The sequence below is a fragment of the Lepidochelys kempii genome, chromosome 9 (genome assembly GCF_965140265.1).
Source record: "Lepidochelys kempii isolate rLepKem1 chromosome 9, rLepKem1.hap2, whole genome shotgun sequence".
NCBI lineage: Eukaryota > Metazoa > Chordata > Testudines > Cheloniidae > Lepidochelys > Lepidochelys kempii.
Window position 1 is genome coordinate 32,241,075 of NC_133264.1, and position 25,063 is coordinate 32,266,137.

Here is a 25,063-nt window from a genome sequence, read left to right on the forward strand (position 1 = left end):
GGAGCTCCGCCATGTCCCGTGAAAACCCACTTAGCAAACGCTTGGTTGTCAGCGCTGGTCCCGAGACCAGCATTATAGCAGAGCCGTAGCATAGCTTCCTTATATTGCAGTGGCAGCTGGGTCCCCAGGCTGTGATGATGATTTACATGCCGTGCTATTAAAACCAACTAGAAATAACACTTTACATGTTATTTGAAACAGCTAGTGCAAAAAATCCCTCATCATGATGGTTGACTCCTGGCACAGTCCTCTCTGGCCTCATCTACTCTCCTATTCTAAAATCTACGAAGCCCTTTTTAGTGTCAACCTCTGACTGTCTCTCTGCTACTGTTTTATTATTAACTTTGTCTTTGTGCTGTTTAACTCTGCAAAGCTTTGTGGACCACTTGTTTGTTTATAGGTTTATCTAGAGATGCTCACTCACTGCAATATCTTAGCACCTCAGAAATGCTAATGATTTATCCTCACAACAATGCTATGAAGTAGGAAAGTACTATTAGTACCATTATACAGCGAGGACAATTAAGATGCAGTGATGTTAAATTGTTCTAAGTTACATGACAAGACTGTGGGAAAGCCAGGAATAGAAACCAGATTTGCTGCATCCCAGTGCAGTAGCTGACAATCCTGCTTCTCTCATACATAGTACAACCTTTTCTGATTTTAGACTTTTAGAAGGAAACAATGCCAAATTTGAAATTCGATGTATAATATTGTATTGCTCAGACAATTTAAATAACTGGTCTTTTTAACTTTAAGATGAAAAAGTATTCAGGTGGTAATATACATTTTATAACTAGCTTTATTTTTAATTTAGTGCCAGTCCGGAGGAATATAATACTGTTGTGCAGAAGCCAAGACAAATTCTCTGCCAGTTCATTGGCAGAATACTTACAGATGTAGATGTTGGTAAGTAAAGCAGGTTTTTAGTGGCATATCCCTTTCCTTCAAATACTGTAGAACCCTGCTAATCTGCATTTTGTACATTCTTATCAAAAACTTGGTACTCTCTTCCCCTCACTTCAACAAACATTTAGTAACAGAACAAGGTCTCATGTTGTCTTGATTTAATTATTTTTGTAAAATATATAACAAAGTACTTACTAGTATAATATAAAATAGTATATTTAAACCTAAACTGTAATTGTCAGAATAAATAAACAGCTATTATGATGCATTAAATATGAAGGCTTCTGTATAGTAAAATGTACTTTTGAGGTTCAGAACCTGAAAATCCTTACTTGCAGGTGAGTAGTACCATACCAAATTCATGGTCCATTCTGGTCAATTTCATGGCCAGAGGGTTTTAAAATTGGTCAGTTTCATGATTTCAGATGTTTACATCTGAAATTTCATGCTGTTGTGACTGTGGGGGTCCTGACCCAAAATGGGATCATGGGGCGGGGGGGTGGGGGTGGTTGCAAAGTTGTTGTGGTGGGTCCTAAGATTGCCACCCTCACTTCTGTGCTGCCTAGGCTGCAATCTCTGAGCTTCCTGCAGTTACAGGAGGTTCTTGGAGGTGGAAGTGGGTAGGATCTCCCCCATGCTGCTAGGAGCACCCCAGCTGGGGCCTCCTAACTGCTAGTCCAAGCCAGTGACAGATTAAGGTAGGGGCCCCTGGCCAATTTGGGAGCTCCGCCCCCCCCCCCAGAAAAATGGGTGCCCCAGAAGAAGCCCTAGGGTGGAAGCTCCAACTGGGTCACCCCGAGTCCCATCAGGAGCACTGGGGGAAGGAGCCCTGAGCTGCAGCTTCAGGGCTGAAGCCTTGAGCCCAGACTGCCCTGAGCCGTGGCTGGGGGGCAGAAGCCCCAAGCCCAGGCTGCCCCAAGCTCTGGCTGAAGTGGCAGAAGTCCAGAGTTTGGCTGCTTCAGCTGCAGGGGGGTGGTAGCCCCGAGCCCCAGCTGGTGCGGGGGAGAGGGGTGGAAGCCCTGAGCCCGAGCTGCCAGAAGAGGAAGCTCAGTGCCTGGAGCTGCGGCAGGAGTTGCAAGGTGGGGGTGCAGAACCACAGAGCCTGGGCTGCCCCAGGAGCAGGAACCTGCAGCCTGGCAGGAGTTGCTTGGGGAGGAAGCCCAGAGCTTGGCGCTCGGAGCTGCAGCAGGAGCCACGTGGGGGTGGGGAGCACGGAAGCCTGGAGCCCAACTCTCGGGCTGCTGCAATGCAGGAGTGAGGGTGTACCATCCTCATTTCTGTGTTGCCTTTGGAGGTGGGTGTGATCTCCCCACCAAGAGCAGCCATGCCAGGGAAGGGCAACTCCTGTCCCTCCCCAGTGTGTCTGGACTATTGGCTAGGAGCCCTGGGCTCCCATCGGCAAGGGGAAGGGATGATTTCATGGTCCATGACATGTTTTTCACTGCTGTGAAATTGGTAGGACCCTACTCACATAAAAAGGATTTGCAGGATTGAGTTCTTATGTCAATATTTGTAGTTAATTTTTTAATTTTAGATGACTGGTATAATAAATGTTAATACTTGTTAATTCATAGTGGAGCTTCTAGTTGTCTGTGAATTAACAAAGCTCTGCTGTTTCTGGAATACATGCATCCCCTTTGTCTTGTACTTATATAACAACTTTTCTGCAAATATACAAATAGATATGTAATAATAGTATTCTTTCAGGGATATGATCTCATCCAGTAGATTAGATATGGCTCTTTACTTAATGAACTAGTCATGTAAGTAAACATGCACATATGTAACATACACTATTATGTGTTTGTTATTTCTTGAGACGCATGAGGTGATTAAGATCTTCTATTTTATCTCACTATTTTTCTACTAGTAAAAAAAAATCTGCTTTGAATGTTGCTTCTGAATACGTGGACATTATCACATAAATCCTCTGGTAACTTAATTACTATCTGATCATGAGAATTTTGTATAAATAACTTCTCCCGTGTCTTTTTCTATAAACCATGAGGATTTAGAAAAATCTGAGATGGTGTAGTGACGGGTTAGATGTTTTTGGTTTGTTGTGCAAGCTAACTATGGGATAATCCAGGATTTCTTGATTATTTCATTGAATGTATTGGATTCAACAGGCTGTGGGGATGGTGAGAGGGGTTTTACATTTCTTCCAGCTTTAGAATAATTTTTACTGTGTTTTCTGTTTGGATTTCTCTAACTTTCGTCAAGTTTGGGTCGGGAAAAACAGCAAGTCTTACTGTTTGCCATTTTCTACTGGTTGTATATATAGGTGGTATTAAAAGAATTGCATGTTAATACACGTTGATAGTACCCATACAAGTAATTAAGACAAATATCTTTTATATAATTTAATTCTTCTATATATTGATGTGACATACAGTATCCACAGTTGAGAATATATATATTGTGAGCATGTAATAATGAAATATTCTCCTGATTTGTAGCCATACAAAATCCATATTGTGTTGCGCAACAGTAGTTCCTATAGTGGAAATGTTTCTTGAAGTTTGAAGTTACTATGGTGCAGTAGTAATGCGAATATTTATTTTCTTTTCAGTTGCTTTGGAACTTGTCAAGAAAATTGATTCTCAGCCAAGTTCTGTGATGCTCCTTGATTTTATTCAACACATCATGAAATCTTCCCCCCTTATGTTTGTAAATGTGAGTGAAAATCACCAGGAAACTGAGTGCAGTTGCATTGGTGAGTTTTCTGAAACATTTTTGCTTAAGCACTGAAAATAACCTATTACATTTCAATATTATACCCAGCAGATTTCACAAATATCTGCTGCCCTATTTTTGCTCTCTTTCACATGCTTGTTTTGCATGTTGTGAATTAAATGAATATTTGATAGCCTGTTTTAAATGTATGATGCGTTAGATTTCTGTGCATGTGGATTGCATAATACATATCCAAGGACAGAATCTGACCCTCTTGTTCATCACTGTTGCTTGTCCATAAAGACACTGGCCAGCTCCCATCTGGGAGGCATCCTGAAGATGTGGTAATTTCTTGGGTTTTGGCAAGCACACTAAGAGGTGGCGTGCCAAAGAGACAGAAGAAGGATCTGCAGCAATTGGGAGCATATATTGAGACAGGCATCCTGACCCAAAATCAGTTCCTCCAGTTGGGATTCACTTTCTCTTCCTGAATCCTTCTCAGCGAATACCCCATTCCTGGAAGAAGCAATATGGAGGCAGTATGCGGTTGCAACAGAGGCTAAGGGATGGAAATTTCCTTACATGAAATCAAGAACAGCTCTGTGCTGAAGAGTGGGCTAGTTGCTGAAAACTGGCGGGCAGTGAGGGTAATGAGGAGAGCTACTTGCCTAAGAGGAAGCAGGGAAAACTTAGGCCTAAGGCCATGGCTACACTACAAAAGTACTCCGATTTTACAGAAGTCAGTTTTTGGGAACAAATTGTATAAAGTCGAGTGCATGCGTCCACATGAAGCACACACATCGGCGGTGTGCGTCCACAGTACCGTGGCAAGCGTCGACATTCCGAGCTGTGCACTGTGGGTAGCTATCCCACAGTTCCCGCAGTCCCCACTGCCCATTGGAATTCTGGGCTGAACTCCCAATGCCTGATGGGGCCAAAAATTTGTCGCGGGTGGTTATGGGTATATGTTGTCAGTCAACCCTCACTCCCTCCGTGAAAGCAACAGCAGACAATCATTTCGTGCCCTTTTCCCTGGATTGCCCGAGCAGACGCCATAGCATGGCAAGCATGGAGCCCGTTCAGCTCACCGCAGCAGTTATGACCATTGTCGTGCAGTTTATGCAGAACCAGCACCTGAAAAACCAGGCGAGGAGGCGACGGCAGTGCAGTGATGAGGACGTGGACACAGATTTCTCTAAAACCGTGGTCCCCAGCAATTTGGAGATCTTGGTGTTACTGGGGCAGGCTCATGCAGTGGAACGCTGATTCTGGGCCTGGGAAACAGCACAGACTGGTGGGACCGCATAGTGTTGCAGGTCTGGGATGATTCCCAGTGGCTCCAAAACTTTTGCATGCATAAGGGCACTTTCATGGAACTTTGTGACTTGCTTTCCTCTGCCCTGAAGCACAAGAATACCAAGATGAAAGCAGCCTTCACAGTTCACAAGCGAGTGGCAACAGCCCTGTGGAAGCTTGCAATGCCAGACAGCTACCGGTCAGTCGGTAATCAATTTGGAGTGGGCAAATCTACTGTGGGGTGGGCAAATCTACTGCAAGTAGCCAACGCAATCATTGAGCTGCTGCTATCAAAGGTAGTGACTCTGGGAAATGTGCAGATCATACTAGATGGCTTTGCTGCAATGGGATTCCCTAATTGTGGTGGGGCTATAGACAGAATGCATATCCCTATCTTGGCACCGGACCACCAGGGCAGCCAGTACATAAACCGCAAGTGGTACTTTTCAATGTAGCTGCAAGCACTGGTGGATCACAAGGGACGTTTCACCAACATCAATGTGGGATGGCCAGGAAAGGTTCATGACGCTTGCGTCTTCTGGAACTCTGGTCTGTTTAAACGGCTGCAGGAAGGGATTTACTTCCCAGACCAGAAAATAACTGTTGGGGATGTTGAAATGCCCATAGTTATCCTGGGGGACCCAGCCTACCCCTTAATGCCCTGGCTCATGAAGCCGTACACAGGCATCCTGGACAGTAGTAAGGAGCTGTTCAACTGTAGGCTGAGCAAGTGCAGAATGGTGGTAGAGTGTGCATTTGGACGTTTAAAGGGTCTCTGGCGCAGTTTACTGACTCTCTCAGACCTCAGCGAAACCAGTATTCCCATTGTTATTGTTACTTGCTGTGTGCTCCACAATCTCTGTGAGAGTAAGGGGGAGATGTTTATGGCGGGGTGGGAGGTTGAGGCAAATTGCCTGGCTGCTGAATACGCGCAGCCAGACACCAGGGCGGTTAGAAGAGCACAGCAGGAAGCGCTGCACATCAGAGAAGCTTTGAAAACCAGTTTCATGACTGGCCAGGGTACTGTGGGACACTTCTGTTTGTTTCTCCTTGATGAAAACCCGCCCCCTTGGTTTCCTCTAAATTCCCTGTGAGCCACTCGCCCTCCCCCCTTCGATCACAGCTTGCTTGCAAAGGAAATAAAGTCACTATCCTTTAAAAAACATGTATTCTTTATTAATTGATTATAAAAATAGGGAGATAACTCACAAGGTAGCGTGGGTAGGGTGTGGGAGGAGGGTGGGAGTGAGAGAAAAGGCCACTTCGAAAGTTGTTGAATGACAGCCTTCTGTTGCTTGGGCTGTCCACTGGAGTGGAGTGGTTGGGTGCCCGGAGCCTCCTCCCCCCCCACCCCGCATTCTTGGGCGTCTGGGTGAGGAGGCTATGGAACTTGGGGAGGAGGGAGGGCGGTTAAACAGGGGTTGCAGCGGCAGTCTGTGATCCTGCTGCCGTTCATGAACCTCCACCAGGTGCCGGAACATGTCCATTTGATCCCTCAGTAGCCCCAGTGTTGCATCATGCCTCCTCTGATCTTCCTGCCGCCACCTCTCCTCACGTTCATCGCCCGCTTTCCTGTACTCTGCTATTGTGTCCCTCCACACATTCTGCTGAGCTCTGTCAGTGCCGGACGACTGCATGAGGTCAGAGAACATTTCATCGCGCATGCGTTTTTTTCACTGCCTTGTCTGAGAGAGCCTTTGGGACGGAGGAGGGAGGCTTGAAACATTTGCAGCTGCTGGAGGAAAAAAAGGGAGTGAAGTATTTAAAAAGATACATTTTACAGAACAATGGCTGTACTCTTTCACGGTGAACAACACTATTCACATTACATAGCATATATAATTTTGGTACAAGGTCACATTTTGCATCTTATATTGAGTGCCTGTGGCTTTGGTGTTAGAGATCACACACGCAGTGCCGGGCAGCAGAATTAGGCTTGCAGGCGGCCACGGTAAGCCGTAGTCCTTCGGCTTCTGCAACCTTCATAACAGCAGCACCCTCCTGTCCCATACCAAGCAAAGCACTTTGAGTTGGCCATTTAGTGCTGCGGTTTTCCTGTTAATGTGCAGCAGCAGAAACTAAACTAATCCCCCCTCCCGCCCATCCAATTCTCTGGGATGATCGCTTTACCCCTTACAGCACCATGTGGCTGGTATCAGGGAAGATCCCTGCTAGCCAAACACGAACACCTCAGCGCTAATGCCCCCCCCCCAACCGTGTGGCTAACTGCGGGGAGGATTTCTTGTCAGCCACAGGCAAACAGCCCAGTAGGAACGGCCACCTCTGAATGTCCCCTTAATTAAATTCCCCTATTTCAACTAGGTTACCATGAATGATATCACTCTCCTGAGGATAACACAGAGAGATAAAGAACAGATGTTGCTTGATTGCCAGCAAACACCGGGACCATACGCTGCCAGGCATTGTCATGCAATGATACCAGATTACTTGCTACTAGCATGGCGTGGTAAAGTGTCCTACAATGGAGGATGGAATAAGGCTGCTCTCCCCAAAAACCTTCTGCAAAGGCTTTTAGAGTACCTCCAGGAGAGCTTCATGGAAATGTCCCTGGAGGATTTCTGCTCCACCCCCAGACATGTTAACAGACTTTTCCAGTAGCTGTACTGGACACGAATGCATCCCAAGTCCTCAGGGCAACTTAATCATTAAAAAACACTTGCTTTTATAACATGCATTATATTTTAAAAGGTACACTCACCAGAGGTCCCTTCTCTGGCTTGGTTGGGTTGGGAGGGTATTTCAGTCAGGGTGATAAAAAGATCCTGGCTGTCGGGGAGAACGGTGTGCTGTTTGCTCTCCTCAAGCTCGTCGTCGTCCTCCTCCTCCTCATCTTCCCCGTCCGCAAAATCCTCAGGCATGGCTGAGAGTACCCCATCATCGGAGTCCACGGACGGGGTGGGGTAGTGGTGGCGGCCCCCCCTAGAATTGCATGTAGCTCAGCATAGAAGTGGCGTGTCTGGGGTTTGATTCTTTGATTCTTCTTCTTGATCAGATCCAGTACCTCCCGTTCAGTCCATGCTGGAGCTCTTTTTTGATTCTGGGGCTGCATGGTCACCTGTGCTGATGAGCTCTGCATGGTTGCCTGTGCTGATGAGCTCGCCTGGCCAAACAGGAAATGAGATTCAAAAGTTCCCAGGCCTTTTCCTGTACACCTGGCCAGTTCATCCGAGTTCAGAGTGCTGTCCAGAGTGGTCACAATGGTGCACTGTGGGATAGCACCTGGAGGCCAATATCTTTGAATTGCGTCCACACTAACCCTAATTCGGAACGGCGATGTCGATTTCAGCGCTAATTTCCTTGTTGGGGAGGAGTACAGAAATCGGTTTTAAGAGCCCTTTATGTCAAAAAAAATGGCTTCAGTGTGTGGACGGGTGCAGGGTTAATTCCATTTAACGCTGCTAAATCCGACATAAACTCATAGTGTAGACCAGGCCTTAGAGTAGCTATAGTGAAGGAAGGAAACTGTGCTGAAATAAGGCTCTCAGACATGGACTGTGGCATGAGATGGATATTTTGGACAAGTGTCCTTGTTACCCTAGTGCAATTTACTGTGGCCAACTATACTCATCTCATCTTTGGTGGGTTGTGAGGGTTAAGTATAGTTATTAGTGAAACATTATTTACATAGTTGTCTCTAAAGAGTAAATCTTGTAGCATATGAATCACAATATTTCCTCTGTGTGTGTTTTTCTTTTTCTATTTAGAATTTAGTAATTGGATTATAACAAGGCTTCTGCGAATTGCTGCAGCTCCAAACTGTCATGTGTTACACAAGAACATCTGTGACGTCATCTGCTCTCTCCTGTTTCTTTTTAAAGCGAAAAGCTGTGCTGTTTTTGAGGTGCTGACAAAAGATTTACTGCAACTTTTCCAAGATCTAATTTTCTTGCATGAAAGAAATATACAGAGGCAGCTTCAGAGGAACTTCTTAGTCTGGCCAGTGGTGGTAAACAGATTTTTAAGCAACACAAATGAAAATCTAGGTTATTTAAGCTCAGCCACGTTACAATTGATGGGCATGCATGATGTGGAATGCTTGGAAATTACATTAATGACAATTCTGATTGACATTGTTTCTGATGTGTTTTTTGCAAGAGAGGATCTTATTCTGTGGGGGATAGGCTGCTCACTGTTGGAGTATGGTAGACCAAAAATTAAAGCTTTAGCCTTGAACCTTTTAATAAAATTGATCCAATTAGGAGGGCCACCAGAACAGCCTGCCGGCATTTTCTTCACAGTCTTTTTTGGAATCTTACAGTCAGTACTCCAAATGGATGTTGAAAAATTAGAACTCTTTGGAGAACCACTTTTACGCTTGGTGAGGACATTATTTCCTTTTGAAGCAGATTCTTATGTAAATATTGAACCTGTCTACCTAAATATGCTGTTAGAGAAGCTTCGAGCACTGTTTGAAGCCGATGTGCTTAGACATCTTAAGTCTGAAAAGTTGAAAGCTGCTTTGTGTCACATACTTCAGTACTTTCTGAAGTTTGTTCCAGCTGGATATGAATCTGCTTTACAAGTAAGAAAGGCCCATATCTGCACCATTTGCAGAATTTTTGTTGATGTCATTGGAAGTCAAGAAGAACAAGAGGTAGGTTAATCTGAACAAATATTTGTTGTTTTTGTCATCCATCTATGTAAGGAAGAATACCTAGAAACTAAGTGTTTCAGAAATGCCTTAAGGTAGATTATTGGGTTACAGTTAAATCATGTCCTTCTTTCTGTTTCTGTAATTATATTCTACATATAATATTTAAATTCAGGCCCTGATTCTGCAGTGTGATGTGTGTGGGTGGACCTTTATGCCTGCATGGAGCCACGTGAAGCCAGTAGAGCTACAGGCAGGTACAGGGTCTTGTCCACACACATCATAATGTAGAAATGAGGCTGAAGATTGTCCGTGTCCTGAAGAATGTACAGTGTATCTCTATTTATACTTTAAAGTGCCTAGCACATTTTTTGAGTTCTATTAATAAATAGGTTGTTTTTAATGAATGCAGATTGGTCATCTTTAGTTTAGTTTCTTCCAGCCAATATGCTATTGATGTGTTTATATGGTGGTTGGAGGAATCTTATTGAACTTATTAAAATATTCTGTTAAATTTGGGAGAGGCTACAGATATGCATGCAGTTTATGACAGGACAGGATAACAGTATACAGGAGCAGATAACAATTTCATACCACACTGGTAAAATTACCTGACTAGATGGAAATCTGTGCTGGATTTTCAAGGTATCTGTGCAAAGTTGGTTTCTAAACCTAAGTAAAGTACAAAAATAAGTGGCATAGAAGTAACGTTTCCCTGATATTTATTGTATAGATAAAATAAAGGAATAAAACAGACTGAATGGATAATCCTGACTAACGGCTAAATAATGTGAATGAAAGAGAACTAGCAATAGCAGTCCACTCTCAGAAAAGAGCACAGAAAGCTGCACTGGTATACGAAAGCTTTTGACACATAACTGAGAGGTCTGAAAACACTTATTCACATAAGTACTTCTATGTAGTTTTATAGATTTCAGTGGGATTACTCCTGTACATTAATTTTCCATGTGTATAAGTGTTTGTGGAATCAGATTCTTGTACAGGAGTTTTTTTCCACTTTTTGGAGCTGACATAAACTTGTGAAACGTTTGTACAAAATATTGCCACCTCCCCATCTCTCTGGACAAACCAAGAAACAGCATACTTAATACTATTTTTGTGTGTGTGCACGTTTGTCTGTTGTAGTATCTGGTGAGTCCACTTTATGCAGCATTAAAAACAGAAGGTCTGGAAATCATTCAGGAGCTTCAGTGTCGGAACCAGCTGGATACCTCTGATACAGATGGATGGAGCAGCAGTAGTGATGAAATTCCAGAAAAAAAGCAACGACTAAGTCTATCAATAAAGTATCCAAAGAAATCTCCTGTGCCAGCAGCGTAAGATATTTATTCAATAACTATTTTGTATAGTAGTTTGGTTAGATCTTGGCAGTTAACTGGATGGTGAAATGGTTGCATTTAAGGTAATTCTTCTTGGCATCTTACAATGCAACACATGCATTGGATCTACTTTTTCCATTTTATTTTTCAGAGTATAAATATCCAGAGATTATTTTATGGATTAAATCATTATTTGCCAAATTTAATTTAAAATAAAAAAGGATACCTTTTGTTGCTTAATACATCAGCATCAAAAAACCTTTAATTTTTTGTATAACTATAAATTAAAATAGCAAAATAGAGAGTATGTAATATTTTAAAAATGTCTGTTTCATAGTTTTTATGTGAATTTGTATAAGCCACACACAACACAACATATTATCCAGTCATATTTGTTCTGGAATCTGAAATACTCCATGATAATATATAATCCACATGTATTTAATTTTCGCTTTAAAAATATTTGTGTAGCTATTTTAATACAGTTTTAATCCTATCTAAAATTACGCATTATTTGTATAATTGAATGACCATGTTTTAGATCCTGATGTTGCAATTAATGGACAAAAGAGACAACCAAAAACCCATCTTACCCAAGGAGCAACATTAAAGCACTCCATTGTTTTGTTTTCTCAGTTACTTACATCTTTGACCCATGATAACACTTTTTTAAAAGACAATTGTACCTTCTACAGCTCTTCATGTGAAGCTGACTTCTTCAAGAATAATTGACCAAAGCTTTATTCCTCATGAATGAATAATAATTTATGCTTCTGAAGTTGATTTTTTTTTTGTTCTCTCAAAATATAAGAATTACGTAAAGTCATTTTTCTACAGCTACATTCCTACCTCCAAGACTGGTTAGTTCTAGCATCATTTACAAGGAATTGTATGTTGCTGAACGAATGCTTTTAAAAACTAAAATAATGTGGTTAATCACAGGCTTAGTCCCGTGAACATGAAAATGAAGAGCATGCTGTGGAATGCAATAAACAAGAAAGCTGCCTCCGTAGTATTTCTCCTGGAGCAAGATGCTCTGACATCAGACATTCTTCCAATTGTAGAAGGAATTGCAGTAGTACTACGACTAGCTGCCCTGTGTACAGTTCATTGTTCTCAAAATTCTAACAGGTAAAAGTACAAAGTTGACCATTTATCTACTGGTGTCTTGTAAATGTGTAATTACTCCTTTGTAAACTTGTGTAACATCTATAAGATTACCTGTGTACATGTCTGCATGCAACTGCGGGAAAGCTGCCTGCATTTTGAATGGCTGCATTTTCATAGATAGACTTTTGATTATAATTTAGGAAAAACTCCTAATATTACAATGTTCACATGATTTCTAAATCTTTTTTCTTAACAGCATGGATCATAAAGTTGCTCAGGGCTTAAGCAGTCATAAACATAATGCTGCTTGGTCTTCAGATTCTGAGGTGAATGTACAACTGATCTGGATTTCTTCTGACTTTGTCATGAGAGTAGTGACAGTCTGCAGGAACCTTTTGGAATCTACTGCTCAGAATGCTAACCTGGAGCCAGTGATTGACAGAATAGTGAAAATCTTTGATGCTTTATTTTATATGCAAGGTGAGAAGTTGTTGAAATTAAAAGCTCTTCGCTGAATTCTGATATTTTGTAAACTTAAAAATGCTGCTAGAAGTTGGTTGGTTTATTGTGATGGATGCATTTATTAAAGTCTAGAGTTTGTGCCTGAACTTAATACTCCACTTCTCAATGTACACAATAGGAATCCTGGTTGCATTAAAGGCAGTTTCATCAACTGTGGAATGCATCCATCTTGAAAACTAGTAAACTGTGTTTCTTTTTTCATTTTTGTGTGCTTCTGTTGTCTCTCTTCTTTGGACAAAACCGATGTGTGGACAATGACTGTGCCTAAAGAAATGAACTTTGTAGAGGTTAGGGTTTGTAGATGGTACTTTTTCACATAAATTTAGAATGTTTTCCTCTAATACATCATTGCTTTACTGTTTCACTTCTAAAATGCAGAATTCTGATACATGGGTGGATTGATATTGTACTTTTAGGAAAATATAATGTATTCTACTCTGTAACTAAATAAAGTATAATATACACATCCATTTTGTAAGCTACGTAGACTAACAAATATGGTTTTATGTGGGTTTTCCCTAGGGAAGAGCCATCTGAATGATCAGATTCTTGAAAATGTATGTGGAATGTTATCTCTGCCATGGATATATGGCCATTCTGATGACTCTTCTTTCAAGCTGTCTCCTTTCAGCTCAGATCTTCTAGGTCTGAGCCAACAGATTGCAAATAGTTTCTGTAAGTATGGATAGCATATTAGAGCTCTTCTATGATTGCACATTTGTGTATTTAATATGCTGCATATACATCGCTGTTCCTTTCATACGGGCTTCATAAATCCATTTGCTAGTGACAAACAGGAAGCATAATTTGGTATGTGCCAGATCTTACCTATCAACTTATGTTCAACATAAAATTTCACTGAAAATTCTAGCCCATATGGTTGTATGGGTAATCTTCTGAATGTGAACTGATGGCAATGTTGTATCCATGAATATCCAGTCAGCCTGACACAATAGGGAACAGTGAACTGGCCAACCAAATCCGCAAATCTATATCTCTTTCCAGCCATATGTTGCACTTGAGAGGAGGTGTTTAAAGTGCCAGAAAGCTATCATAGAAGAGTAGGGTTGGAAGAGACCTCAGGAGGTCATTTAGTGCAACCCCCTGCTCAAAGCAGGATCAACCCCAACTAAATCATCCCAGCCAGGGCTTTGTAGAGCTGGACCTTAAAAACTTCTAAGGATGGAGATTCCACCACTTCCGTAGGTAACCCAGTGCTTCACCACCTTCCTAATGAAATAGCTTTTCCTAATATCCAACATAGATCTCCCCTACTGCAACTTGAGACCATTGCTTCTTGTTCTGTCATCTGTCACCACTGAGAACAACCTAGCTCCATCCTCTTTGGAACCCACCTCACTCTAGGTAGTTGAAAGCTGCTATGAAATCCCCCCTCACTCTTCTGGAGACTAAATGAGCCCAGTTCCCTCAGCCTCTCCTTGTGAGTCATGTGCCTCAGCCCCCTAATAATTTTTGTTGCCCTCCGCTGGCCTCTCTCCAATTTCTTCATATCCTTTCTGTAGTGGGGGGCCCAAAACTGAAGGCAGTACTCCAAATGTGGCCTCACCAGTGCTGAATAATCACTTCCCTCGATCTCCTGGCAGTGCTGCTACTAATGCAGCCCATTATGCCATTAGTCTTCTTGGCAACAAGGGAACACTATTGACTCATATCCAGCTTCTTGTCCACTGTAATCCCAAGGTCCTTTTCTGCAGAACTGCCGCTTAGCCAGTTGTCCCCAGCCAGTAGCAGTGTATGGGATTCTTCCATCCTAAATGCAGGACTCTGCACTTTTCCCTGTTGAACCTCATCGGATTTCTTTTGGCCCCGTCTTCCAAGCTAGCTGGTTTCTTTATGATTTATAAGGACTCCCAAGTCTATCTCTCTCTTTTTAGCAGTAAGTGCATTAGTTATCTCTTTAGATATCAATCCATCACCAAACAGCTTCTGCAAGGACTGTGTCGCCTACAAATATGGAATTATTAGAGGAACATCTCTCAACATGTATAAGCATGTTAAATGGTAAAAGTAGAGTTGATGCAGTGGTGCTCCCAGACCTCCCCCCGAGCACCACCACCCAAGTTTTAGTCGTGGTATTTTGGTCACAGGCCCGTGAATTTTTGTTTACGGCCCATGACCTGTCCATGACTTTTACTAAAAATACCCATGACTAAAACGTAGCCTTATATGAGAACAATATGGCTAGGTTAACACTGCATGAGAAAAAAAATAGCTTATTTAAATGAGAGAGCAAAGATTATAACAAAAGAAATGGTGTATATAAATCATAGCATATTAAGCCTGTATGCAAAACTTAAGAGAAATAGGTATGCCTTGTATTAATTGCCTTTAAGAAATTGTCTCACATTTCAACAGTATATTTTCTTTCCACCGGTTTGTCTTGTTCTTTCTATCTTATTGGCAACAACAAAGAGCTAATAGTATTCAAAGCCTTATGTAATGTTCAGTTTTTATTATGTTTTTTCTTCCTCCTCCCGCCCTCAGCACCTCAAACTCAGTCACACTGTGTATTCCTTCTGTCACTGTTCCCAAAAAACATATGTCTGGATTGGAGAAAATGTGTTTACCGTTGGGCACTACAGAGTCCCCAGGAAGTCATCCGAGCAAGTTGTGTTAAAGGATTCCCTGTCCTCCTGCACCAATTAAGTGTGAAATCCTACAGCATAATTCCCCAAACTCTCTTGTATGTATTACTGCTGCTTTCACCTTTCTGATTATATGGTTGAAAAAGTTTCAGAGTAACAGCTGTGTTAGTCTGTATTCGCAAAAAGAAAAGGAGTACTTGTGGCACCTTAGAGACTAACCAGTTTATTTGAGCATGAGCTTTCGTGAGCTACAGCTCACTTCATCGGATGCATACTGTGGAAAGTGTAGAAGATCTTTTTATACACACAAAGCATGAAAAAATACCCCCCCCCCCACTCTCCTGCTGGTAATAGCTTATCTAAAGTAACCACTCTCCTTACAATGTGTAAGGCAGTCCTTGCCTACAGACAGCCCCCAACCTGAAGCAAATACTCACCAGCAACCACATACCACACAACAGAACCACTAACCCAGGAACCTATCCTTGCAACAAAGCCCGTTGCCAACTGTGCCCACATATCTATTCAGGGGACACCATCACAGGGCCTAATAACATCAGCCACACAATCAGAGGCTCGTTCACCTGCACATCCACCAATGTGATATATGCCATCATATTCCAGCAACGCCCCTCTGCCATGTACATTGGTCAAACTGGACAGTCTCTACGTAAAAGAATAAATGGACACAAATCAGATGTCAAGAACTATAACATTCATAAACCAGTCAGAGAACACTTCAATCTCTCTGGTCACGCGATTACAGACATGAAAGTTGCGATATTACAACAAAAAAACTTCAAATCCAGACTCCAGCGAGAAACTGTTGAATTGGAATTAATTTGCAAATTTGGATACAATTAACTTAGGCTTGAATAGAGACTGGGAGTGGCTAAGTCATTATGCAAGGTAGCCTATTTCCCCTTGTTTTTTCCTACCCTCCCGCCCCCTCCTCAGACGTTCTTATTAAACCCTGGATTTGTGCTGGAAATGGCCCACCTTGATTATCGTACACATTGTAAGGAGAGTGGTCGCTTTAGATAAGCTATTACCAGCAGGAGAGTGGGTTTGTGTGGGGGGAGGGGAGGGGGGTGAGAAAACCTGGATTGGTGCTGGAAATGGCCCAACTTGATTATCATACACATTGTAAGGAGAGTGATCACTTTAGATAAGCTATTACCAGCAGGAGAGTGGGGTGGGGGGAGGTATTTTTTCATGCTTTGTGTGTATAAAAAGATCTTCTACACTTTCCACAGTATGCATCCGATGAAGTGAGCTGTAGCTCACGAAAGCTTATGCTCAAATAAATTGGTTAGTCTCTAAGGTGCCATGGTTGAAAAAGAAAACTAGTACAGAATGTTAGTGTTGGTGGCTTGTTGTTATTTAATTATTTATTTATATAGCGTCCAAAATGTACTAGGAGTCTCTCTGAACATACAAAAGACAAATTCTCTGCCCATCGATTTTAGTCTAGATAAACAAAAACAAACATGGGGAAGAAGATTCATTGTGCAACAAAATGTGGAAGAAGTTATGCTTGTGCCTGATAGCTTTTTATACAGTCCCATTCTGTTTTCTTTCACCCTGTCCCCCTCCCGTGTACCTGCCTTACCCTCCTTTTTGCCCAATTTTGCATGCGCAGCCTGCCTATTCCTGTGCTAGTATTCCAGATTAAAGATTCCTTAATTCTCCACATTCTACCCTATCCACCCCCCTTGTAGATTTAGCACAGAGTTTGAGGCAGACAAAAAAGAAAAACAAATAGCCATTATAGAGAGCAACTATTTATGTAAACACTCCTTTACTTTAACTTGTTAAATATATGGAAATTATTATTGAATGTATTGCATATAAAATGCAAATGACTCATTAAGTGATATACTAAAGGTTTTTTTTCTTCTTTCATTACAGAGACCAAATCAATGATGAATCTGAGTTAGTCAAGAAGGCTTGTGCCAGTATCGCTGGAAAGTTAGCTTGCTGTCTTGCTGGGACATTTAATTTAACTCCTCATTTAACAGAACCTGATACTGAGCATGTAACTTTTGATATTTTATGTAGCAGTCTTACTGTGATCTCTGCGCATGAAAATACATGTTCAGTGAAAGCCTCAATTTTCAAGCCATTTTTTAATCTTCTTGAAAGCGAAGTACCTAGTTCAGTAAAGCTAGGTAAAGTGATTTTATTTTTTTTCTTAGCCTTCACACTCTTGTGTAGTATACTGAAATTACTCGCACTGTCCTTTTTCGCCACCCGACTTCTGTGTTGTATTCCTTTTATCAACCTGCAACTTGTACAGTAGGTGGGAATAAGAGTGTTTGCGTATGGTCTGACAACAAATACATCTCATATGTTGGTAAGTCTGACCTGTGATACCTCACCGCTGAGTGCCCTCAACTCCTGTTGAAATCAATGAGGATTGTGGTTGCTTAGCATTTAGCACTAAAGGGCCTCTCATTAATTGTTAACTTGTATCTTCTATTTAATACCTTTCACTAATTCCACTCTTTTTTCTGTTTTTCATCTCCCATCCCATTTCTCAATCTTTATTTGCTTTCTTTTAAATATATTATAAATTAATACCAGACCTCCTTCCCAAATAGGTCAAGCACTTTTGAAATGGTTGATGAATACATATGCTTTCTGGAACCAAGAACATCTTAGAGCAAAGAGAAATTGTGCTCATGATATTTTCCATTGGCTCTAGCTGGCAGAATAAAAAAAAATGAGTGCTTGACATATCATATCAGCTTCTGTTCCTCAACACACACAATTGACATCTTAATATTTTTTTGGCTAATGTACAGTCAGCATTCACAAAATAGTTGTGGTGATGCACAGTATAAGCAAACTACAGTAGCCACTTGTGTACTTCTGTACACCATATTGGCTCAACAAATGTCACTATAGATATATAAACATGAACTTTCAAGCATGGTTAACTTAGTATCAGATGTTTGTTTTAGATGTTAAGTCCAATTAAATCTAATATCTATTGTAGTTTCTCATTCTGTACCTTTCAATAGAAGTCTAACATTTTGGTATAAATCTGAATTATAATTAACCATTTTGTCTGACACTTTTAAAAATAGCTTTATGAAGTATAGAACTGTCTTTTTGATGTTTTTATATATTATTTCATCATTAATTATTCTGGTACATTTTTAAAAGCATTAAACACTTATCTTCCTTTTTCTTCTTCAACCCATTTCTCTCTCCCTTAGCATTTATAGAGAATATACCTCATCTCTGCAAACATCTGGACTTTAGAGATGATGAATCAGATGTAAAGATTCTTGTTGGAGCTTTACTAAATCTAATGGAAGATCCAGACAAAGATGTAAGAGTGGCATTCAGTGACAATATTAGGAACATATTGACATCCTTGGACTCCGAGGAAGGATTTATAAAAGAGGTGAACCCATGTTTTCTTTTCTAATGCCAAAAATGTAAAACTGTTACAACAAAAACGATCTTGTTTAACTAATGTGTTGAATAGTTCATCCATTTCAAATTTGTTTTTTCAGCTTTTTGTTTCAAGAATGAAAGAAGCCTATACAAATGCTAAAATATCTAGAAATAATGAGTTGAAGGATACATTAATTCTAACAACAGGGGATATTGGAAGGTAACTTTTGGTTGTATGTTATATTTTGAACATTCTTAAGTATTTTCAGTTTATAGTTCTGAGAGTCTTGTTGCACAAGTGTGAATACAAGAATAACACTCTTTAGAGCCCCTATCTTTGCAGATAGATCCACACAGGCAGACCCTTGCATCTGTACTGAGCCTTGGTGTATTCACTAGGGTTCCATGTGGAAGTGTCTTCTGTTATAGGTCCAATTGTGTAGGGTCAGAGCCCAAGTGACAGTATTTTTCTTCTTTAGAAAAGGATAGCATTATAATTGGTTTTGGAAGGATTAGATTTTTATTGAGAAACATTGATTTCACTGTACACACACAAACTGACAAATATTTCCATTTATGGTTATTGAAATTTACAGATGGGCAAAGTTTAAAAAAAAAAAAAAAAGCTGCTTGAGAACTGGAGCTTGATTTAAGGATATGTACTTCGTATGTTTTGACATGTGATGTTGACAGTTTGTTTTAACGGTTCAGTATTGAACTTTTTGAATCTCATCATCTACTATCACTAAATAATTATTGTCTGACACTCCCATAATTTTCTAAAAGTGTGAAAATTTAAATTGATAAAATATATTATCCTTCAAAATTAATTTTAAAAGTTGAATTCTGCCAAGCCTAATTATAATTAATAAAGACAAATCCATTCAAAGAGTAAGTCTTTATACTAAATGATGATTAAATACTATATATTCATATTTGTTGAAATCATCTGCTCTTTACCATGGCGTCCATTTTGTGAACAATAGGAGGTTATATAAAAACACAGTGACAAATTGTGTTTATCATGGTAACCTGCATATGTTAGAGGTAGTCTCACTAGTGTTGTAACTAGCATTTCATGCTAACAGTGTAATTTTTTTCTGCTCGCTTTTGAAAGGGCAGCGAAAGGGGACTTGGTGCCATTTGCGCTCTTGCATTTGTTACATTGTTTGTTGTCAAAGTCATCATCCGTGGCAGGAGCAGCATATACAGAAATCAGAGCACTGGCTGCAGCCAAGTCTATAAAACTGCAAGCCCTTTTCAGTCAGTACAAGAAGCCTATCTGTCAGGTGAGGAAAATGAGTATTACTTCCGTTAGCACACATTATATTGCTAGGTTGCAAAGGAAAACATTGCCTCACAGATATTAATTTGTGTGGCAATGTTTTCCCCATTCATTTTTAAAAGTGGTGCTGAAAGTAAAATTTACAGAAAGCTTTTGTTTTATGTAGAGTATAAACAGGAGGAGTCCTATTTGACATAATTTTCTAAAATAAATTAAACTTTTCAAGGAAGACTGGGACTCTTTTACTTTTGATTGGGTTTGTGACACCAGCAGTGTCATTCTGTTTCCCTCTCATGTCCCAGCTCCCTAAATATTGAAATTGTAGAACCACATAATCTTTTGCATTATATGGCACACTTCCTCATGGGATCTACTTTTAAAATTTATATTACATTTGACCTTATGTTACAGACACAATGCAACAGTGATTTTTCCCACAGGTTATTTAAATGGTTACGTTCTCTTCAGTTTTTAAATATTCCCAGAAGGCAATAATATAAAATCAATTTCTAGCTGGCTGGGATGCCACCATTAAGGTTTCCAAAGTAAAATTTTTAAACTACAACTTGAGTATCGTCAAATGTAATGATCCGTGGTTTTCAGTTTGGGTCATTTAGTGTAAGCAGAAGAAAAATGTAGACAGGAAGAAAGAGAAGCTATAACTTTTCCCCTTAGATTAGGTGCTTAGCTGTATATCTTTGTTCAGTGTGGATTTTATGTCCTGGAGGTGGAAAACTTATATTGAAAGTTATCTTTTAATGTTTAGTTTCTAGTGGAATCCCTGCACTCGAGCCAGATGGCAGTACTTTCTAACACCCCATGCCAGAGTAATGAGCTACAAAAACAAGAGGCTGCTCATCAGAGAAGGATGGCCCTGGACACGTTATCTGAAATTGCCAATGTATTTGATTTCCCAGACCTCAACCGCTTTCTGTCTGTGAGTGGGTAGTCTTTTTTATTTCTGAATTTTGTGAGCTTGGATTTTTTTAAATTTTAGTCCACTATCTTCCAGTGAATCTTGTAACTCTGGATTTATTTCTTAACCCCCTCCTCCTCTAATTGTTGGTAGCTATAAATTGGGATAATTTAGAATTGCTGCTGACAGCTCAAGCAGGGGAGGAGATGTTCAATCCAGAAACTGCGGCATATAGATCTGTAGTAGTGGTTCAGAGTGTGAGGGGAAGTGAACTACCCAAGTATGAAACAAAAGTACTCATTTGCTCAAAGTATTTATTGGCTTCTGCAGCTTTTAGGATAAGATGTTAAGTCAAAAGTCTTTATTTTGAGGCAATTTTTTGAGCCCTCATTCAGGATGCTTTTTTTCCCTCCTCTCTAAGTAACCTTCTGTTTTTTGTTTCAAACATAAAATACGAAGATGCTCTGGATAGATGACATCTTCATTTGTTGCCCTCCCTAATATAAACACTGCTTATTTTCTTTAAGGTCAAAGGGCTTGTCTGTACTACTCTGCAGTTTGGACTACAAGAGTAGGAATAGCAGTGCACACCAAAGTGCTGCGCTATAACTTTCCGTGTGGATGCTGCAGGTGTGAACTATAAGTTCCTAGTTTGCATTAATGTTGTCCTGTTTGAAGAGGACTACTTTAATGCGAACTAGGAACTAGCCAAAGTTTTCACGCAAACTCAAACTTTTTTGATCAGCATCTGGTTTGTTGGTAATGGGGAAATGTGCAACAGTTTAACAGGCCAAAGTGTTCTGGCTGTGGTTTTTTTTGTTAACTAGACAAAACTATACATTCACTTGCCATTTGTATGGGTTCAAATCTCCTATTATTGCAGCCCTATAAAATTACTTTTTTTCCATTAGTCTTTCCATGACTAAGAGATATTTTCCTCTCTAGTATCCTTGTTGATTCGCTCTTAATAAGTCAATCTTAAATCAAGATAATAGGTGTACGGGTATATTTTCACATTGGCATACAGAAAAAAATCTGCATTTAATCTTGGTAAGTGTGCTTTTAATTTGTCAGCGAACTCTGCAAGTTCTACTGCCTGACCTCGCTGCCAAGGCCAGTCCCGCAGCGTCTGCACTTATTCGAACCATAGCAAAACAGCTGAATGTAAACCGAAGAGAAATCCTAATCAACAACTTCAAATACATCTTCTCCCACTTGGTCTGTTCCTGTTCTAAGGATGAGCTAGAGCGAGCACTTCACTACCTCAAGGTAACTTGAGCATTTTCCAGCTTTACATGTGCAGATTGGGAGCAATAATAGATGACAAGCTGGGGATATTTTTTCCTCTTTAAACACAATATTTTAAAGACATGAGAACTTATTACACTAATTTTTCATCTTAAATTTATTTTTTGTATATGGAGAATAGTTTTGTCATCTTATAGTCAGTCCCTTTTGGTTGTGAACAAATGTCTTCAGAGCTGGCAGCTAAATTTAGAGCTCTGTCTTTGAAGGTTTGAATTGTCTGCTCATATGACTGATTGTAAGTTTTTTTTCTTAGAACTATTGGATTCAAAGGTTCTTTCCATAAGCTCAATCTACCTTGTATTGTATATTATGAGTATAAAAAAAATTGTTTTTTCTCTGCCATTGGTATTGATTTATAGAATGAAACAGAAATAGAACTGGGCAGCTTGTTGAGACAAGACTACCAGGGATTGCATAATGAATTATTGCTACGTATAGGAGAGCACTATCAGCAGGTCTTCAATGGTTTGTCAATATTGGCTTCATTTGCATCAAATGATGATCTGTATCAGGGACCCAGAGACATAACATCACCTGAGCTAATGGTAAGGAGAAATAAGTTACATCTGTTTTTAATTCAGCAATCTCTCCACTGTGAGGAAGGGGAAGGGAAATGTAGTACATTTTGAGCACCTCTCAAAAATTTATAGTATATAAAAACCTGAAGAAATTTTAATATTTCAGTACCCTACATTAAATAGAACTTCTGTAATGTGGAGACAAGACACACAAATAAGTATAAAAAAGCACAACTTGTTGAAGAAACTTCCATATAATTGAAGTAATAGAACGGCGTCTGTGCAGCCAGTGATATTTCTGTACACGTCTTTCTCAAAGGAAATAATATATATACTGGATAATCTTTGTATGCCCTTTGGGATGTGTGTTAAGTCATCTCAATAGATTCCCTTTTTACTTTACCATAAAGATGTGCTTACAGTGAAATGTCTTTCCATTCACTTTATTCAGTCAGGCAAAATGTGAAACCTGACATGCCATTCAAAAATTATTAATATGCTGTGAAACTTACTTAAACAAGGAACTATAATGGATAAATTGTCTCAATTTAATATTTAATCTCTAAATATTACAGAATGTTTTATTGGTAAAAGTTTATTTTTAAATATTTTAGGCTGATTATCTGCAACCTAAATTGCTGGGTATCTTGGCCTTCTTTAACATGCAGTTACTGAGCTCCAGTGTTGGCATTGAAGATAAGAAAATGGTGAGTGAACATCAGTTTGAACAGTTAAACAAGGACAAGTATGCGGTGTTTTCAGGCAACGTGATGGCCAACACAGTAGGCTGCCTTGCAGGGATTAAGTTGGTGCTTTGAAATTGGTATTAAGCTCATGGCAAAAACTGAAAATTCTGCAATTCTGAGGCAATACCTTTTAGCCATGAGAAATGTGCCAGGTTCTCTTTTAAGCAGCCCTTTCTGGCCGATGAGTGATGCTGACTATTTCTGTGGAGCTGCTTCCAGTTGACATGAAATAACCTCTGCCTTGCCAAATCTAAAGGTCACCTTTGCATCTCTTTCCTGCTTTTGATACTGTAGAGCAGGGGTCGGCAACCTGTGGCACACGTGCCAAAGGCAGCATGTGAGCTGATTTTTAGTGGCACTCTGCTGCCAGGCGGAGTCCCAGCCACTGGCCCCGCTCAGCCCACTGCCGGCTTGGATGGATGGAACCCTGGGCCGGCAGCGGGTTGACCGGGGACGGCGGCCGGGACCCCTGACCGGCGGGGGACGGCGGCCGGGACCCCTGACCGGCGGGGGACGGCGGCCGGGACCCCTGACCGGCGGGGGACGGCGGCCGGGACCCCTGACCGGCGGGGGACGGCGGCCGGGACCCCTGACCGGCGGGGGACGGCGGCCGGGACCCCTGACCGGCGGGGGACGGCGGCCGGGACCCCTGACCGGCGGGGGACGGCGGCCGGGACCCCTGACCGGCGGGGGACGGCGGCCGGGACCCCTGACCGGCGGGGGACGGCGGCCGGGACCCCTGACCGGCGGGGGACGGCGGCCGGGACCCCTGACCGGCGGGGGACGGCGGCCGGGACCCCTGACCGGCGGGGGACGGCGGCCGGGACCCCTGACCGGCGGGGGACGGCGACTCAGCCCGCTGCCATTCTTGGGTTCCCTCTGCTGCCGGTCTGGGGTTCCGGCCGCCAGCCCCTGCCAGGTGGGGTCCTGGCTGCTGGCCCCGCTAAGCCTGCTATCAGTCTGGGGTTCCATCCACTGGCCCCTGTAAATGTAAAATGTATTCCTGGCATGCGAAACCTTAAATTACAGTAAATAAATGAAGACTTGGCATACCACTTCTCAAAGTTGCCGACCCCTGCTGTAGAGTTCTTGTTAAGATACTCTCATCTTTCATTATATGGCTGTGTCCTTGCTTGATTTGCCTCTTAACTTAGTTGAACACTCCTTCCACCTTATCTATATTGACTCCTTTTCTTCCCCTTCTCTCTTGTTCCTAGAAGTTTGTTCTCCCATGATCTCTCGTCTTGCTTCCAGGCTGATGATTCTCAAATCTTCCTCTGGACCCAGATGTTTCCTCCTTAGTCTGGGCTCACATTTCTTCCTGTCTTTCTGATATCTCCTGGATGTTCTGCCACTCTCTCAAATGTAACAGGGCTAAAACATCTGAGCTTTTGCAGCTATATGCTCTTCCTCTGTCTCCTTCACCATAACCATTGACAGCTCCACTATTTTCCAAGTCCAGGGGTCCCCTGACTGCCCCCCCCCAGACCTCTGCCCTATCCAACCGCCCCCTGACTGCCCACCGGGATCTCCTGCCCCATATCCAACCCTCCGGCCCCCTTATTGTGCTGCTCAGAGCAGCATGTCTGGAGCAGCGCTGCCTGGCCAGAGCCAGACTTGCTGCTCTGCGCGAGTGCACAGCCCCGCCACCCAGAGCGCTGCCTGCATGGCAGCGTGGCTGCGGGGGAGGGGCTGGGGGATAGCATCCTGGGCCAGGAGCTCAGGGGTTGGGTAGGATGGTCCTGCGGGTCATAGTTTGCCCACCTCTGCACTAAAGTAACCTTGTTTTTTATTGTGACCCCTTGAATCCC

The 25,063-nt window shown here is 41.6% G+C and overlaps 1 protein-coding gene across 3 annotated transcripts in view; it reads left to right on the plus strand.

Annotated features, from left to right (window-relative positions):
• ATR (ATR checkpoint kinase) overlaps positions 1-25,063 on the plus strand; it is an 82,119-nt gene that overhangs the window by 238 nt on the left and 56,818 nt on the right. For 2 of the 3 annotated variants that reach the window (XM_073359783.1, XM_073359785.1), the window contains exons 2-17: positions 818-909; positions 3,482-3,625; positions 8,607-9,496; positions 10,640-10,830; positions 11,776-11,964; positions 12,200-12,423; positions 12,988-13,140; positions 14,971-15,169; positions 16,983-17,242; positions 18,296-18,486; positions 18,599-18,699; positions 19,597-19,768; positions 20,531-20,701; positions 21,755-21,949; positions 22,348-22,533; positions 23,121-23,213. In XM_073359783.1, coding sequence (XP_073215884.1) covers positions 818-909; positions 3,482-3,625; positions 8,607-9,496; positions 10,640-10,830; positions 11,776-11,964; positions 12,200-12,423; positions 12,988-13,140; positions 14,971-15,169; positions 16,983-17,242; positions 18,296-18,486; positions 18,599-18,699; positions 19,597-19,768; positions 20,531-20,701; positions 21,755-21,949; positions 22,348-22,533; positions 23,121-23,213 — 3,451 coding nt within the window. The remainder of the gene's footprint in view (positions 1-817; positions 910-3,481; positions 3,626-8,606; positions 9,497-10,639; positions 10,831-11,775; positions 11,965-12,199; positions 12,424-12,987; positions 13,141-14,970; positions 15,170-16,982; positions 17,243-18,295; positions 18,487-18,598; positions 18,700-19,596; positions 19,769-20,530; positions 20,702-21,754; positions 21,950-22,347; positions 22,534-23,120; positions 23,214-25,063) is intronic. The other variant, XM_073359784.1, reaches the window with a different exon arrangement.